General features: G+C 44.5%; 1 protein-coding gene across 3 annotated transcripts in view; it reads right to left on the bottom strand.

Annotated features, from left to right (window-relative positions):
• LOC135896097 (26S proteasome non-ATPase regulatory subunit 13-like) overlaps positions 1-18,862 on the bottom strand; it is a 313,623-nt gene that overhangs the window by 274,666 nt on the left and 20,095 nt on the right. For all 3 annotated transcript variants that reach the window (XM_065424436.2, XM_065424435.2, XM_065424434.2), the window contains exons 2-3: positions 17,343-17,421; positions 11,931-11,965 (exon numbers count right to left, since the gene is read on the bottom strand). In XM_065424436.2, coding sequence (XP_065280508.1) covers positions 11,931-11,965; positions 17,343-17,421 — 114 coding nt within the window. The remainder of the gene's footprint in view (positions 1-11,930; positions 11,966-17,342; positions 17,422-18,862) is intronic.

Genomic DNA, 18,862 nt, shown 5'->3' with positions numbered 1-18,862 from the left:
GTACATTTTTTCAATAAGTTTCACGTGGCACACCTTGTCAAAGGCGTTTGAAAAATCTAATGCTATTAGGTCAAATTGTTCTTTGGAGTTAATGGCTGCAGCAAAGTTGTGAACAGTTTCGAATAATTGTGTGGCTGTTGAGAGGCGACTACGGAACCCATGTTGCTTGCTGTAAAGAAGATTAGGATTTTCAAGGTACTGCACTAGGTATTTACAGATAACATGCTCTAGCATTTTGCATACAGAGGACGTGATTGATATCGGACGATAATTTTCAGCACTTGATCTGTCTCCAGATTTATGCACGGGTACAACTCTTGCCAACAGCCATTCACTTGGCATAGCACTTTCAGCCAACAAAAATTTAAAAATTCTAACAAAAAAAAATGAGACCCATTCACAGTATCTCTTTGAAGATTCATTTGGAATCATGTCTGGTCCTGCGGACTTCTTGCTATGCAAGCTTAAAAGCAGGGAGATAATGCCTTCTTTTGATACAATGACATTGCTATCACAGTGCATGTGACACGGCGTTACTACTGATGCTCTATCAAGTTTTGGTGCGAATACAAAGGCAAAGAAACGATTGAGTTTTTGGGCTATCACTAATGGCTTGTTACAGATATTTCCATTTACTGAGACACTGCTTACAGTAGAATAATAACCAGACAAATACCTCCAAAATTTTTGGAGAGAATTGTGTAAGTATTCAGTCAGTGTTGTGGAAAAAAAATTCTTTTTGCATTTTTTAACTCTTCTTGGCCTTGAGTACTAAGTGTGGCTAGCAGCGTTGGATTCCTACGGAACCTTTGCCGTGCATGCAGTAGGCGTCTTTTTAGATGGATTATATTTCGGTTGATCCAAGGAGGTGATAATTTTTGTGGACAGAAAGTTGGCAATAAGTGCAGCCTAGTGACAATTTGGACAACACCCTTGGGTGTCAGTAAAGGGACAATTCAAATGACTGCCAACAAAGAAATATCTTTTTCTGATTTTTGCTTACTTGAGGTTCATACCTCTGAAGTATGGTGACATAATGTTAGTATCATTTCTATGTAGTTGTCATCTGCAACCAAGCGGATAACAGAACAAAGTGCGAGGTACCTTTCAAAGCTGGAATATATGTATGCTTTGTAACAAGGAACAGACACCTTATTCAGTGGACACTGAAGACAAAACGAGCACTCGGCGCTACCAGCTTGGTGGGCACAGCACATCAGCTGACGTTCTTGGGTGTGAATGCTTTTATGGTCTTACAACACTTTGTAAATAAATCCCATTACTTTATTATTATTTACTTATTTACAAATACTGCTGTCTCAGTTTCTGAGACATAGCAGGAGTGAGTGCAGAATAATAAAAAAAATACAATTTCAAGTACTTTTAACAAAATTCACCAGAATACTAGAAAACATTACCAGAATACATAATTACGCAATTCTTTTTCAAAATCCTCAGTACTGAGTCTGTGCAGAGAACCACCAAGTTTATTCCATAAATCCACCGTCCGCGGAAAGAAGGAAAACTTAAAGGAATCAAGATTCGACCTGAAGGGCACAATGTTCAGGGGATCAGATTGTCGAGTACAGCGTGCAGAAGCTGCAACAAAATAAATCGGCGCCAGAACACTCAAGCCGGTGTGAACTATCTTATGAAGAAGGATAACGGGATCAGAATTACGCCGATGTTCGAGAGATTGCAACGTTAAAACGTGTGCGTGCGAAGTAGGGGAGAATTGCCGGTCATAGCGACAAAAAATGAACCTGATTGCTTTTTTTTGGACAGATTCTAACATAGCTATGTCGTGCTTGAGGTGAGGTGACCAAACAACCGATGCATATTCTAGTATGGGCCTGACCAAAAATTTGTACGCAGTCAATTTGCATTCTCTTGTTGAGTTGCTTAACGTGTGCTGGAGATACCAAAGTTTTCGACGAGCCTTATTGCAGATTATTTCAACATGCTTGCGCCATTTTAAATTTGACGCTAGAGTTACACCGAGGTACTTAAACTCCGTAACATGTATTAGACCGACCCCGTCATTAGTATAAGTAAAAGAAAGGGGCTGTTTCTTGTTTGAAAAGGTCATTCCTACAGTCTTCTTTAAGTTAACAGACATTTGCCAGGTTTCACTCCAGTTACAAAACAATGAAAAAACGTTATTTAGCGCAACCTGATCATGAGCATCAGAGATGGTGTTGTAAATTACGCAGTCGTCTGCATACATTCTAAGTTTAACTTGAGTATTGCCAATGATTTCTGCTACGTCATTTATGAAAATAATGAGCAAAAGTGGCCCCAGCACCGAGCCCTGCGGCATCCCAGATGTAATCTGTACCTCTGACGACTTCGCGTGGTTATACGTAACAAACTGAGAGCGCGACCGTAAGTAATCAGCTATCCAATCAACCAGCTTGCTGACACCAAAATATGTACGAAGTTTAACTAAAAGCTTAGCATGGCAAACCAAATCGAAGGCCTTAGAATAGTCAACAAATATGGCATCAAGCTGTCCTCGGCTGTTAAAAGAAGAAGCAATGTCGTGCGTAAATTCATGCAACTGCGTAACAGTGGAATAGCCAGCACGAAAACCGTGCTGCGATTGGGAAAGAATATTGTTGGCATTTAGGTATTCCACAATGTGCTTGTGAATAATGTGCTCCAAGAGTTTAGAGCTGGTGGAAAGAAAATTACATAGGTATTTCTATAAATACATATATATGTGGAATAAACGTTTTGCTGCCAGCATTTTCTTTTCTTTACTACATATCATTGCATGTCAACTAGAGGCCAAAATTCTTATGCATGCATAAAAACACTAGGACGTAATGAATGAAATGAAATGAAAAGGCTGGAAATAATGGCACAAACAATGGACAGGTCGGCAAGAAATAATGGACATACTGTTGTAGCTAGCTCCATGACAATATTGATATACGAGAACCGACAATACCTAAAAAAATGTTCAGTGAATATCATCCGTTGGCGCATAGAATGCAATCGTCAGCCCAATGCAGTGTCATAGTAGCACTTCCAAAAAACAGCCAATATTTCTGCCAGGTCTTGCTGGCGTTGGGCCATGGGTGGTCCAATGGCAATGTGCTGCCTGGGTCCTTAAACTGCTGTGTTCAAAGGGTTCTGGCCAGTGTCCTCTAAGAATTCTCGATAGAATGCTCAACCCCTTTACTACAAGTCTGACACAGAGTACTGCAAGGACAATCAAAATGTCATAGCTGATCCATTGTTGCGCCTTCCTGTTCCTCCTGAATCTGAACCAGCACTAGCTAAGGAGATACATGTCCTTGGTTTTAGTATGCATAACGGTAGAGTTTCAGACAGCCACACTGGCTAATCCAGTTTGTCAGGCTTTATGAGAAATAATAGTAAATGGGTGAAGAAATGCTGTAGATCTTCTGCCAGAATTACAGGCATATGCATCCTTACAGTCCGAATTATCCTATGTGGATAACCTTTTTCTCCGAGCAGAGCATATTATTCCTCCAGCTTCCTTGCATCAGAAACTTCTTCCTGTTGCTCACGAGGACCATTTAGGCATCACTGAAACAAAGCTCAGACTTAGAGGCATCTACTGGCAGCCCCTCTCATGGATAGACAGGTTGAGGAACTCGTGAGAAACTGCTTCATTTGTAAACAAGCAGATAAATCTGCAAAATCTTCTTTCACTCCACTTCAACATGTGGAATGGCCCCTTTCACTATGGGTAAAATTAGACATGGACATAATGGGCTCTATAGATACTGCTCAACAGTATGCATGTTTTGCCTTAGTCATACTTACCTATAATTCCAAGCAGCCTAAGTTGCTTTTATGCCTTCAAGATGATGAACAAAACAACAACAACGTAAAAGCTGGAGCCAACATTTTGACAAGGGGACTTGTTGAAACATTGGCTCCAGCTTTTATTTTGTTCTCGTTTTGCTCATCATCTTGAATTTCCATCTACCGCCTTTCTTGTGCTTTCCCTTTACACCGTCTGTCACATCCGAGGCTATCTTGCATTCTCTCATTTCTATATGCAGTAGAGAAGAATTTCCTGATGCCATCATGTCTGACAATGGACCCAGTTTGTTCAGAACTTCTTGAGGAAAAGAGGCATTAAGCATTTACTGTCTTCTCTTTACTACCCGCAGGCAAACGACCAGGTAGAAAGATTCAACCGTGTCCTCAAAGAATTCATACAGATTGCTATGCTGGAACAACAAAACCTTAAGTTTGCAGTCTTCAAATATTTGGCAATTTACAGGTTTTGGGGGCGAGCTCCACCACTGGAAAAGCTGGCGCCCCCGTCGGCGTGATGTGGCATGAGAGATCACGTGGACGCAGCGGCCGCGTCGGCTCCTTCGGAAGCGCCGAAGCAAGCTGAAAACGGAAGTTTGAAGTCCCACCTGCGCCACAGTTCTTATTAAGTGCTGAGGCTTTACCACCTTGGGTGTCTGCTTGACAACACTTCAAAGCACTGCCTTTGAAATGTTACATTTCAAAGTACTGCCTTTGGAGGCGTGCAGCATGGTACGCTACTGCTTGTTGCCGCAGTGCCGGACGTACGCAACGGCGCCCGGTGTCAGCTTTATTCACACATAGCTGTAGGGCAAGGAGCTGCGTGAAGCTTGGCTGGCGAAACTTAGAACCGGCAGACTGCCATTGGCTACAATTCGGGTATGCAGCAAGCACAGACGCGAGGAACATTTCAGCTACAGCGCCGGGACTGCACGATGTTCGGTGAGTAGCAGAAAACGCACACTGAGACGCTCGCCCGCGCCCGCAGCCCAGCTAATGTCATGATGGTTTGGTCTATGAACTTGTTGATGCTAGATACTGGCAAGTTCACTGGAACGGAAAGAGAGCGGTAAGACGGACATTTTAAAAAAAGGCACAGCATATGGTCATGTATGTGTTATGAATTAGTGCACTTGATTACGAAAAACAAGCAGAGAGAAATCACACGCTGAGAAGACCAATAAACATACAGTGCGACACAACTTGAGAAATGATATTGAAATGTGCAAGAATTTAGAAGACAAAAAAAAGATGGGATCGTCGCGATGGCACACCACAGTCGCCGTAACTAGGCGTCGAAGTCTCTATAATGGAATTATTTTTTAACAGTTCTGATAGGATCCACGCAACAATGGTTGCTGGTGTACTGTCAAATGCTCATATGCTGCGGCCTAAAGCTCACGGCACGGTGCGAAAACGCACTCACAGCGAAAGCAAAACATTGTGCGCGGACATGCATGCATAAGCACAGTCGGTCGCTGCGAACCCATGCAATTGCTGGATTGAGGCTCCATTCTGTTATGCCCCATTTGGTTACACAGACAGCCCACTATAAGAACATATTTTACACAGTTTATTCTCAGCGTATGTCTACATTTCACACAAGAAGCCGGTTCGGAAGACTCCATCGCAGCGACCGCGCGCAGTGGCATTCACTGTACGTATTCGGTAAAGAAATAGCGTCTGTAAACGATTCTGTGCTTTCAGTTTGCCCAAGATTATTATATCGACAGTCAAAAACTTCCCTCGTTTTGAGAGTACTTACATAAATGTCCAGGAGGGCTGCCGCGTGGTGTTTTTATTGAGCGCCATAAGCGAAACCTATGAGTAGCGCGCCGCATGATCCCTCATACTACGCAAGGGAAGCGCTTCCGGCAAATGGTGACTCCGTAACTCCTTGCCGCCATTACTCCGCATATGACTACAGGGGTTTCTCCAGCTATGCTGTTCCATAGTCGTCAACCACAGACTTGACTTGATGTCGCAAACATGCCTCCTATCCATCGAGAATTTGCTTCTCCCAAGTGGCGCCAGGAAATGCAAAGATGAGTGCTACAAAAACAGGAAAATGTCAAAACCTACGTAGACTATTGTCGCACAACAAAATACCCTCAGTTTAAACCAGGAGATCTTGTCCGAATACGCAACTCGCGAAAATCTGGTCCAAGATACTTAGGTACGTTCAAGATTAACTGCAGGATGGGTCAAAATACTTTCTAGCTTGAAAACAGCAAGCGCTGGAATGCTTCCAAATTAGTGAAATACCTGGTACAACAGGATTCTCTTGAGGGCTTAGATGAAAGGAGTTGTAGCAGCGCCAACGAGGCAGCACATAGTTGGAGCGGCTACATTTGCCATGCCCAATACTTAAAAAATTAAATTATGGGGTTTTACATGCCAAAACCACTTTCTGATTATGAGGCATGCTGTAGTGGAGAACCCTGGAAATTTCGACCACCTGGGGTTCATTAACGTGCACCTAAATTTAAGCACATGGGTGTTTTCGTATTTCACTCCCATCAAAATTTCTATGCATCCAGCTCTTTCAAGGCTATTAAGACGCATCTCGCAGACATCACCCTTCTTGTTCACCCAATAACTACGGCTCCACTTTATCTCATGACAGATGCATCAGACGTGGCAGTTGGAGCCACCTTACAACAATGTGTTGATGGATTGTGGCAACTGCTAGAGTTCTTTTCATGCAAGCTCTCCTCTACTGAAAGATATTACAGCACTTTTGGCCGTGAACTCCTAGGTACCTACATGGCTGTGCCTCACTTCAGGCATTTCGTCGAAGCTTGAAGTTTCTTCATTGCCACCGACCAAAAGCCATTGATGTTTGCCATCAAACCTGCCAGTGGCAAGTTTTCACCCTGTGAAAGTAGTCACCTCGCTTGTATTGCGGAACGCACGACCAATATCCAGCACATGCAAGGTCTGCGAACGCTGCCACCAATGCACTCTCTTGCCTAACACGGTCCATATCTTGTGCCACATCGCCAGCAACTGTAGATTTCACTGCCCCGGCTGCAGTTCAAGCATAAGACACAGAGGTCACTAAGCTTTGCCTGTTCCCTGTAATGCTCAAGTTTCGTGAAGTTACCCTTCCATCCTCCACTGTTCCCATTCTCTGTCACATGTCTACTGACTATCCTAGACCTCTTGTTCCCAGTGATTTCCATTGCACTGTTCTCGACTCTCTGCACGGCCTCTCCCACCCTGGCATCCACGCCACGCAACACCTCATCACCTTGCATTTTGTCTGGTCGACTCTCTGCACGGTCTCTCCCATGCTGACATCCACGCCACGCAACACCTCATCACCTGCCGTTTTGTCTGGCCAGGCATGAACAAGGATATCCGTGGATGGACTCACAGTTGTTTGGATGAGTAAAGGCAAGGCACAAAAGACCAGGACTGAAGAAGGACACAAACGACAGGACCGGCGCCACTCACAACTAAGTTTATTTCCGCAACAAGCCTGCCTTACGTAGGCCGATCAAGCTGAATCACACACGAAACAGAAGTAAAATACAGCAATCCATCGGCCACTCCGACATCATATCTGACACAAAAGATCAAATCAGCAAACAAGAACTACACGTGGAGCAGCACGGGAAGCAATTCATCGAGCACAACACTTAGTTGTGAGTGGCACCGGTCCTGTCGTTTGTGTCCTTCTTCAGTTCTGGTCTTTTGCGCCTTGCCTTTACTCATTCAAGCATGAACCAACTGGCCCAAGCAAGAGTTTTACTTCAGTTGTTTGGATTGTCATCAATCTAAAGTCCATCACCATACCTCATCTCTGTATGGTTCCTTCTCCTCATCTTTGGAACGTTTCGACATGGTACATGTGACTTCCTAGGACCATGGTCTCCACCAGATGGAAACACCTACCTACTGACATGCATTGACCGCTTTACTTGGTGGCCAGAAGCGGTTCCCCTTCCCGACATCAAAAGTGAAACCATCACTAAAGCTTACCTTTCGGGATGGGTGTCACATTTCGACATTATCTCTATCACTACCGATTGACGCCAACAGTTCGAGTCCTCTCTTTTCAAAAAGCTCATGACCTTGCTAGGAAGTTGGCAGATTGGCACCACAGCATCCCACCCCATCGCAAATGGCATGGTCGTACGTTTCCACCGGACACTGATGGCATCAATGAGGGCGCAACCCGACCCGGTCAGCTGGACAGTTTACTCCAGTTTTGCTTAGCCTTAGGGCGACATTAAAGCAGGACGTCAAGTGTACAACTGCTTATCTAATCTATGGTTCGTCGCTCCGCCTTGCCCTGACCCGTACGCATATGTGATACAGTTGCGCTCCATTCTGCACAGCCATTGTGCCTCACATTCTTGCCCACAATACCATGATTTCCACTACATCCTTCCTAACATGGAGATGGCGACACATGTTTTTCCGACGTGACACAGTCCGTAAGCCTTTGCAGTGTCCATACGATGGCCCTTATCGCATCATCAAACACAATGACAAGTTCTATATGCTTGATTTGTATGATCGGCACAATTCCGTGTCTAATGACCGCCTAAAAATAGCCATCATTGAAGACCCGCTGCCTCATACAAGTCCCAACAATGCCATCCCTCCTAGCTCCGTTGCCGCTACTTCGTTGCATGCTCCGACCCCTTCCACAGCTACAACTACCGGGCGTTTTTTTGTATCATTCAGACTACCGAATTTCGCCGGGCTTCTTTACTAGTCGGGGGCCTATGTAGCAGCACCAATGCACCGAAAGAAAAGACAGAGGTACCACCAACCCCGTCCATGTTCCGTCGGAGTTTCCCTACGGTCACTTCAAACACACACAGTGTCCGTCACTACAGCCAGTGTCTCTGACGACAGCTCAGCAAGTTTCAACCTTGGAAGAAGCGTTGGACTCACTCATCGTGTAGCATCGGAAGTCACTGCCTCTTCTCACTGTGCAATGCTTCTGATACAAGTTCCTGTTGTAGATGCGCATTTATTTGCGTTTACTTGTGCTTACGCAATTGCACCACGTAAACAGATACACGTGACATCTACAGAGTCATTCCAGTTTCCCACCTTCTCTTCCAGTTCCTACTGGTACAGCAATACCTTGTTGAACTGTACTCATTTAAACAGCAGTTTCGTTTTAAAAGTAGTAGAGCCAAATCCCCAAAGCAATGGCCATTGAACATAATGCCCCCATAAACCATAGCGGCTTATTGTGTACGTATCAGTTAACACATAGTCTTTCCACGTTTCGTCCCGCAATAATGACGGCAGTAGGTTGGCCTGGCAGAATGAGCCTCAGAGATCAGAAGGGCCTCCAAGAGCAAATGCAGAGTGCTTGGAAGGGTGAAGCTACATTAACAAGATCATTTCCGCGCCGTGCCAGAAAGCTTTGCGACAGTGTGTGGCATTTGGAATGCAAAAGAGAAGTTGCTTGGCCGTCTTGCTGCGACTTCGAAAAGGTGTCGGCTACAAGGTTTGACTTTTCGAGGTTCGACTTTTCACCATTCTTGCCTCCATTATTGCCAAAGTGTCACCTAACGACAGTGACGAGGAAGTAAAGTTTCGTTCGTTCTCCGTCCTCGCTTCACCGTTGGATCTTGAAGCTTCTCGGATGATGATCGGCAATTGTTGATCAAACGCAGGCAGGAAACGATGAAGTCAGATGTACAAGAAATATTTATAAGTAAACTTTTCTATATACATGGCAGGTAAAACAAATACATTACAAAGTTCAACAACTGAGAAACAGGACAACATGGAAAGCGACAGCACAGGCAATTCAGGCCCGACAATGCTAGAAACTGCATGTTAAATCAGCTTCATGCAGGTGTTTGCTGAGAAGTCCGGGCTGGCAGAAAAGCTGACTCGCAGTTTGAGGCCACTCTTGTCGCTTCTAGGCCACCACGGCATCAAACAAAAATAAGAGACTTTTGTCACACAATGTGAATATGTACTGCATGTTCTTTGCCCTTTCATCGCACTCCCTTCGAGTTCCGTTTTGACAAGTAAATGGACGATCTCACACCATTTTGATTAAGCAGTACTACTGTTTAGAACATACCTTTCCCATGCTCCGGCCAATTAGGGTTTAACGAGGTATCACTGTACAAGTCCACTGGATGCACACACTCCATTTCTACCTCCTGTTTCACCCCCGTACTTGGGCCCATCCTTTGCAGAAAAATCAGCTGGTTTTCCGTCTGTCATAGCATCCCAAGACAAGCTCCTGAAGGAACTCAGAACAGCGACACTCAGAATTCCAGCTCATCTTCAAGTAATGACTCTTCTAACCCTACTCCACAACCAGAGTTACCTCTTCATAAGGCTACTCGAAGTAGACAACCCCCAGTACAGTTTGAGAATTATGTTTAAAAATAGCTCTAATGTTTTGGTTTGCTTGGAAACGTTCTTTAAACACTTCGCTAAAACTAGTCCAAAAAAGAAACAGCAACACCCTATACTGCTTTGTAAAAACAGCACAACTAAGTCTTGACCATGCCTTATACCTTAGGTGAGATGAAGTGCCATATGTCAGTCCTACTTACAAGTTCATTCATTACTGGTGAGATCGTTTAGCTTGCTGTAATTAGCATATTGCAATAACGATGCTGTATTCAGCATTTCAGGAAGTTGAACTGGACAGGTTTCTAATTCTTCCTATTTTCTAGAGAAGCCTAAAACCCTCCTATACAAATTCGGCTCTTCCCGCCAAAGATATCTTTTCTATGACACTAAGGTCCCATAGCACCTTTCAAAAAGGGGAATTTCTTTGAACATTCCCACAGCATAAACATGTCATATGCACACTGCCATGTCAACGACGGTCCAGGACCATCACTCTTGACCCAGGCTCAGAGGGAGTGAGCCACACATCTTTGTTATTCGAGGCGGATACATGGGTGTTCACTGTCTTTTTCATTCAGTTTTCACATATTGAATGAATTGTATGTACTGTTGTCTTTTCAATATGGATCTACAATTCAAGTTTGTATCTTTACATTATGTAAACAGTGTTGCGTGCAATATACTTCATGAAAAAATCCTTGCCTTGAACATGTTTGTTATATGTAAATGTACCTACTGTTGTCAAAAAGAAAACTGTTGCTTTACATTTCCTGTTGCAATAGTGCTCCTCCTATACAGCTCTACTGCTTTAACTTAATATTTGTCCATCGCCATCTAAAATGCATAAATGCTACGGGTCCTCTCAAAACATTATTAATTGTATAATGCATACAGTTCCTGCTTTTAGTCTGCAAGACATTTGCGTCTCTTTTAGCACTCTGCCTTTTAAGCGGGATGAGATAGCTTCACTTTCTTTTAATGAAAGGTGATGTTATAACCTCAGTTTCGGTTTTGCAGTGTTCTTATCACTAGCGCCATGCCGCACTCAACCTTGCAAGTTTACTACACCATGTTCCCCTTCACATCTTTTGAAATAAATGTCAGTTTTTGTTTGGTCCCCATTGTAAGAAGTCCACCTTCCTTCTGCAGCACTCCGGGCCCCGCCATTATGCCCTCTTAGTAAGCCTGCCCCGCGGCAGGCACCATTCGACACCACGCAGCTACATCACTACATTTCCAGATAAAGTTTTGTGCAGTGGACTCGTGGTTATTCTTCATTATTTGCAGTAATAAATTCAGTTATTTGCAGCCTTGTCTCATTGTCTTGTACTTCTGCCTTTGTTGTGGTGGGTTTTAACCTTCAATCATGTACCAAATGGCTCAGCTTTTGATCTGGGTGTTCCTCACCTTCGTCTGGCCTCAACCTACTCTCCATGTTTAAGGGTAATCACCAAAGAATGAATTTTCTGATACTACCATTATCAAAACATGACAAAACAATTTATAAACTATGAGAGAGAGTTATGCAGTTGTGGAACAGTGGAAGAATCCTCCTATCACATCTGCACAGTCCAAACTTAACTAATTTACACATTTGCACTGGCAAGGCGCAGTTTGTACCACAAGCATGGACAGCCAGATGGCTGGCCCATAACTGTCAATCCACTGCCCATAACTTCTTGCTTTAGTGCAGTAAGAAGGCCTTGTTCCAACAATGCAGTAAAAAAAGTGCGGCCCTGAAATTAAGAGCAAACAAAACAAAAAAAGACTCGGTCACTCACTTGTTTTCAAATTCCGAAATGAAGTTCTCATACATCTGAAAAGAAGAAATCAAAAAATGAAAACCAAGTACTAGCATTCCTAACTGGAAGACAACCCAGCCACCAAAGTACTGCAGCCCAGCAATCTTCCCTGTCCAGTCTTGTCATCCCAGTACCCAGCTCACTTCAGTAACAACAGACAAGCTGCCCTGTTAGGCCCACCGCCTGCCCTACCCCTTTTTGGTGTCTCACTGCTGAAGCTTCTTTGTTAGCTTTAGCCTCTTGGTTACCATATTTACTCAAATCTAGGCCAGCCTCGATTCTAAGCTGACTCCTGAAAGTCCGAAGCCAGAAAAAAATAAACTTACCTTGAATATAGGCCGAAGAAAAAAGCAAGGACAGGATTCCCAAAATGGAAACAGCCTTTATTGGATATGAGCATGCTGAGCTGCTTCTATGTCACTACCTTCTTGGATTGCAGCACGAAGTGAACACGAACACAGAAAGGAGCAGACAGGACGAGCGCGAGTCCTGTCTGCTCCTTTCTGTGTCCCTGTTCACTTCGCACTACAATCCAAGATCATGTCACCGTACCAACTCGCCCAACTTTCCATCCTTTTACGTCACTATCTTCCTTATCGCTGTCATCTCTTCGTTGTGGCCGGTACAAGAAAAAAATGTCTCCCATTGCCCCGCCCGGCTTGAACATTTTACAATGCCTCCGCAGCTAGCACAACTTTTAGTTAGAAAGTGGCAGCATAGTGGTATCACCTATTTGGTGCCATTATAATAACACCATGCCGCACATCTCCATGCCAATACAACACAGGTTAAAATGGCGATGTCGCTCATGTACTTCAGTTGGCTACTGCCGCAGCGAGTAGTGGCTGCGATACTAGTTTCTTTAGATGGCACTAGTAATGCACCATATTTATCAATTTCAATTAAAAACTGGCGCATATTTTTAAAATCCTTGAATGTAAGCGTACCCTAGAGTTTGGTATATGCTTATTTGAAAGAAACTATCGGCCTAGATTCGAATAGATACGGTAAGTACTAGGCACCGGTTATGCACTTTACCTTCAAAACAATTCGCTCAGCACATGAATTCTCATTATCTCTGTGGGTTGTGCGCAGCTCATTTTTGATTCCATGCCAGGCTATGTGAACACTACTTCAGCCTACCGAACATTTACCCTATGACGATAGACTAAATTCCACCCCATTTTTAGCATTTTTACTGGCGTCCCTCAGCGTTCACACCGAGAGATGACGAGCCAAAATGCCGAGGTATGGACCCACCAGATCTCACTGCCGGAAGCAGCTCAATGAGAGGAGAACCATCATCATACGGCTACGCTGCTAGCTACTTTTGCAAGCAACTTCCACCGCAGCCAGTTCACATATGCACCACCGTGGGGCGCCAATGTTGTCGCTAGCACCATTTGCGAAAGCAGCCGCTCGTGCCTTCAAGTGCGCAGCAGCCTTGAATTTTTTTGTGTGTGTGACACAGAACTATAAATTAGGCATAAAAGCGATAATCATAAATATTTCTAATGGCTCACTTGAATTACATTACACACTGCTTCAGCTTAAATCCATCAGGTCAAATTGTGCGATGCTGGGCTGGCGCGCTGGTCTACGTGGCTGGGCAACCAATCTTCCCCACTTATGTGCCACCGCTGAGAGACGTTTGTAAATACGCTGAATGAGGGGTTGGCTTAATGCTCAAAAACAGCTTTACTAAGCAAGGACATTCTAGTACAAGCCCGATGAGATTGTAACACCTCATCATAATTGTGTCACTAGTACTCAATCCCCGATAATAAGAACAACATTGTAGGACAAGAAAATAGTGCTTTCCCACGCCTACTCAATTCTTAGAAATATAAACTGAATAGAGTTGAAATAAAATGAAGAAAAAAACGGGCGAATACTACACACTGTAGAAATTGATGTATGCGAAGCATCCAGTGTTGTTTGTTTTGATTGATGGCAATTAGCAGTGATGACAATTAACGGTGAAGTTCTTCAATGTTCAGTCCAAAATTAGAGTGGCAAGTTGGTGTTAAATGTTACCTTGCGTGCACCACTGCTGTTTGTCTCCATGCTGCACTGAACACTCAGGGAGACGTGTTTGCTAAAGGCATTGTTGTGCGCCATTGTTCATAACCACCGAGAGGATTAAGTATTGTCAGTGCTTCACAGGGCACATCATATCGTGGCACAAGTGCTAAACTTTAATTGAATTGTGGGGCTGTACGTGCAAAAACCGCAATTAGAGCATGAGGGACACAGTGGCGAACCTCCGATTAATTTTGATCCCCTGGGGTTCTTTAATGTGCACCTAAATCTAAATACACAAGCGCTTTTGCAGACGAGAGTACAATAAATCCAAGTACACAAGAGTCAGGATTGAACCTGCGACCTCAGCAATGCCATAGCCGCAGAGCCACCGCCACAAGAGTGTTGATTTGATGTGCGGCCACTTCCGTAGTGTCACCTCGATGCTACAGTGCTTCAATGCAGCTTTGTGCCTGGCACACCCTATGTCAGTTGCCTGTTTTGACATATTTGCGCGGTGTTGATTTTCCAGAAATAGCAGAAATGTACTGTACCATGCCTTGAAATCAAACGCAGTCTACGCTCATTATGACAAACCCACATACAACAGACTTTCAGATCTAATGGATCCTATTTCAGCCTTAGTTTGTCCTACCTATTTTATTATTGCAACGAAGTTCACTTTTAACGGACTGCGCTACAATGGACTATCAGCTACAGCGGATGAAATTAGTGGCAATCTTTTTCAAAATCAGGCTTATAAAACACACTTTTGCTGTGTCGGCATGAACTGGCAACTGACTTCCGAGGTTCAGCCGATGATCACAGCTCAATATCTCACATGCGAGAAGGGGAGGAAAGCGGGGCGGAAGAGCGCCGTCTTTAGTGTGCAATGCACAGGGGGGAGGCGAGGGAAATAGGGAGGAAGGTTCTACTCTGGTGGCTGTTGCTAACGGCGCAGCGGCGCGGGTGCCGTATTTTGAAAGCAATCTGCAATGTGGACAAAGTGCACGCCTGCGCAGGTGCTGTATCTTGAAAGCAATCTGCGATGTGAACAAAGCGCGTTCCCGCGGGAGCCTCATCTTTAAAGCGATCTGCGATGTAGACAAAGTGCACTGTTGTGAATAAAACCGCTACAGACACAGGACGGAGGGAGACGACAACATAGGGCAGTTGTCTCACCAACCGGCCTACTTTGCTAAACAAAGTGCGCCTAGTGCCGGTAGCTTCGTATGCGCTGTGCTTTCGATGTTTAGTTCGCGTTGAAGCGAGAGATAGCACGAAGGATAATTCACTCGCTGCTGCTGCTGCGCTTATCTTTCTTAATTTGCTATCGCAATCGATGCTTCGCCTTTCGGGTGAAAATGCGACTTTATTGTTTTTTTTTTCACTTTGGACGTTTGTCACTCACTCTTTGAAATAAAGTTGTTAAATTAAAAAATTAAATTATAGGGTTTTACGTGCCAAAACCACTTTCTGATTATGAGGCACGCCGTAGTGGGGGACTCCAGAAATTTTGACTACCTGGGGTTCTTTAACGTGCACCTAAATCTAAGTACACGGGTGTTTTCGCATTTCGCCCCCATCGAAATGCGGCCGCCGTGGCCGGCATTCGATCCCGCGACCTCGTGCTCAGCAGCCTAACACCATAGCCACTGAGCAACCACAGCGGGTGAATAAAGTTGTTAGACATAGCAACGAAAGTTTAGGATATTACGGACTTCGGATAAAACGGACTTTTTTATTTTTGTCAGATTACCAGGGTCCATTGTAAAGGGAGTCGACTGTATATCAAATTTGTCTGCAACCAGCTGTCATGTCTAGTAGTAGAGTTTCCTTGCCTTCTTATGTCGCGTTTTCCCTCTCCCACCCTCCCCCCATGTATGCAAGCTGCGAGCTAAGAGTGACAAGGCTGTTGTTCACTTGTTTCACGACAGCGTCAGTTCTACCCATTCCATGCGTCCTCTCTACTTCCCCTTTGGACTGCTGCACTTTAGTACAAAGGTAAGTGCTGGAGTTACTGCAATGCTTTTGAGGGGCATCACTGATAATCACAGCAGTCACGAGGGCAGTGTGGCGATGCCCAAAGAGCGCCAGAGGTCATTATAGCAATATGCTGGAAAGATCCAAATGAACTTCTTGCATTGCTTTTCCTTTCTGCCACGCCCCTGCCATGTATATGCATGCTCTGAACCACATCTCCCCGTGGCGGGCAAGAGAGCAGCAGCAGTGAAAAAGTCGAAGGAAGAGACAAAGAAAGCAACCCTTTGAAACTTTATTTTCATTTAGCCCCATGCTGGCTGCACTCTCAGGTTTTGGGATTTTCGGCACTGCATGGTGCTGCAATGGTTTTGCTGGCTCACGAAGTTTATGCTAACTACAAGGAACAAAACTTGCTGCATCCATTTCATGTACCTGGTTGGTTGTTAGCTAGAGATTTGTGTTATAGGCAAACAAATTGTAGCACCAGATCTCATGCACTGTTACTCACTGATGGCCGTAAATGGTAGAGGACACATGTACAGTGTCACACTGCATCAGTGGCGGAGTCAAAAAATGCAGTCCATTTAATCATAACTTTCTCCAGAACTAAGTACATTATGGCACAAAACAACTGCTTACAAGGGAATGTTGAAATGGTATATAACCAGTCCACATTGACTAAATACTTCCCATTAGTATCCCTTTAAGTCCTTTGTGATCTGTGGCAAGTTATCTCCACATTCGCTGAACATGTGCATAAACCATAGTGTGCCAAGATATTATCTGCTCATCTTTCCAGTCTAGCACCCAGCGTGCAGTGAATGTATACATTATTCTCTCCTACTGAGAGAACAAGAATACACAGAAAACTCTCCTCATAACGCAAAGTCAATGGGACAGGAAGTCCACTTTATCATAAGGCTACTTTGTTCAAACCAGGACAACTGAAAAAAGCCAGTGTAACATGAGACATACACTGCAAGGATGTGGGAGTTCATACAATGGTTCTCAAGATAAAAGCTGAACTCAACAGCAGCAACATAGCAGTCGCTGATGCCCGAGAGCCTCGTTTGCCCACAAGTGCCACTCAATGGTAGAGTGGCTTCACAGCACTCTCTCATGGGGTCATACTGCCAAGAAAACAAAAGTCTAGCAAGGCCTATCGTCGGCACAAAGCAGACAAGAACATGCACCAACACCTTGTGTCCACTCTCTCCGCATCGTCTATACCATGACATGAAAAGCAAAGGGTCATTACGTAGCAGTGTGGTGTGGATTACCCGATCTGAACTAAGCCCAGTCCAATGTCGTCAGGTGCAACATGCACACACCGCAGCTGGGGCAACAAAATACATCATTGGACAAATATGCTGGACAGGCTCTCACCTGGAACAGTGCACTGCCCTGCTGCATCTCCGGGCAACGGACAAAGGCCTGCAACTTGAGAGTCAGTTGGTGCCACAGCCTGCAATGACAGTTGAAATCCACTGCCGTTGTTAGCAACCCGCCAGTGCTGTTCAAAAGGCTGGGCCAGTTTTAACCCACAACACCAAAAAACTCAAATGGGTTACAAGATCTGAAGACTATCCTCATACTGACACGCATCTTCTCGGCCACGAACGGGAAGAAAGGGGGTTAACCGAGGGGCCCGATATTTATTATTCAATCATATACAGAAAGTAGCTATTGGCATTTTATTGTGTCTGATATTCCGTCTTCTACATGGCAGTCTGTCAAAAGCCCAACCAGCCCATGCGACACTAATATAGAGTCCAAAATAGATGCAGTTGTATAACATAGCCTGGTATGTTCTCCTACAATTTGCTCTAAATCATACGTGAACGCCAAATCTAAAAGCTGTTCACAACTAGCCACATCCCCCTCCCCGGGTGAGTATGAGCTCGAGTTAATTCCAGGTAAGTTAAAGTCGCCCAGGAAAATGATATTGTTTCCTCTCAAAAATTTCTTTTAATAAAATTTCCTTAGGTTAGTCATTACATCAGGTGAAGTATTTGGGGGTCTATATACACCTCCAATGTAAACTGTTCGATCGGCAAGCTTAGTCTTATCCCATATAGCTTCGATACTATCCGATTGTTGGAGTATTACACAAAATGCTTTGCTTAACTTACGCCTACACCACTGCCTCTTCCTCCTTGATCCCCTCTAAACGCTTTGTAATCAATTGGCACATCTTGGCGCCGTTTACCCTTCCACTTTCTTGGGCATTTATGTTTTACTACAACTAACCTTGGGAGTGTTAACCAGCGCCATTACTCAAAACCTCAGCGGTGGATGTGGAACATCCTTTCTGCCACAGGCATCACGAGTACGAGATCTTTTTGGGTGAAGGCAACTGGTCAATAAACCCACACATACGACCTGAAGGCATTAGTGTTGCCAGATTCAAGAACCTCACATAATGAACGAGAAGAAAGGGGGTTAACCAAGCGGTCCGATGTTTATTAATCATATTGTTACGTAGGAATATTGTTACCCCAAGATGTCCTGCAGTGGGTGCGTCATGCATCTCAAAGAGCACACTCTGTCGTAGATGTTTGGGCCCGACAAGAAGATCAGTGCCGCCCTGGAGGACATATCGGCGAACGAATGCGTCGGTAGGTGTAGAGTGCAGACGCTCGATGAGTGCTCGCAGTGATAGGTCTCGGTACTGCTCATCGGCGATGTTAGCGAAGGCAGACACATAGAAAATGCCGTTGGCGGTACTACTGTCGGCGGCGTCAGGCTCGTCTACCGGGTAACGAGACAGGCAGTCAGGGTCCTTGTGTAGTCGTCCAGATTTGTAGATGACAGAATACGAGTATTCCTGGAGGCGTAAGGCCCAGCGACCAAGTCTTCCTGTAGGATCTTTCAGTGAGCATAACCAGCAAAGTGTGTGATGGTCT

Source organism: Dermacentor albipictus, chromosome 6, assembly GCF_038994185.2.
Source record: "Dermacentor albipictus isolate Rhodes 1998 colony chromosome 6, USDA_Dalb.pri_finalv2, whole genome shotgun sequence".
Classification (NCBI taxonomy): Eukaryota; Metazoa; Arthropoda; class Arachnida; order Ixodida; family Ixodidae; genus Dermacentor; species Dermacentor albipictus.
The sequence above is the reverse complement of the archived record's forward strand: the minus strand, read 5'-3'. Positions and strand labels throughout refer to the sequence as shown.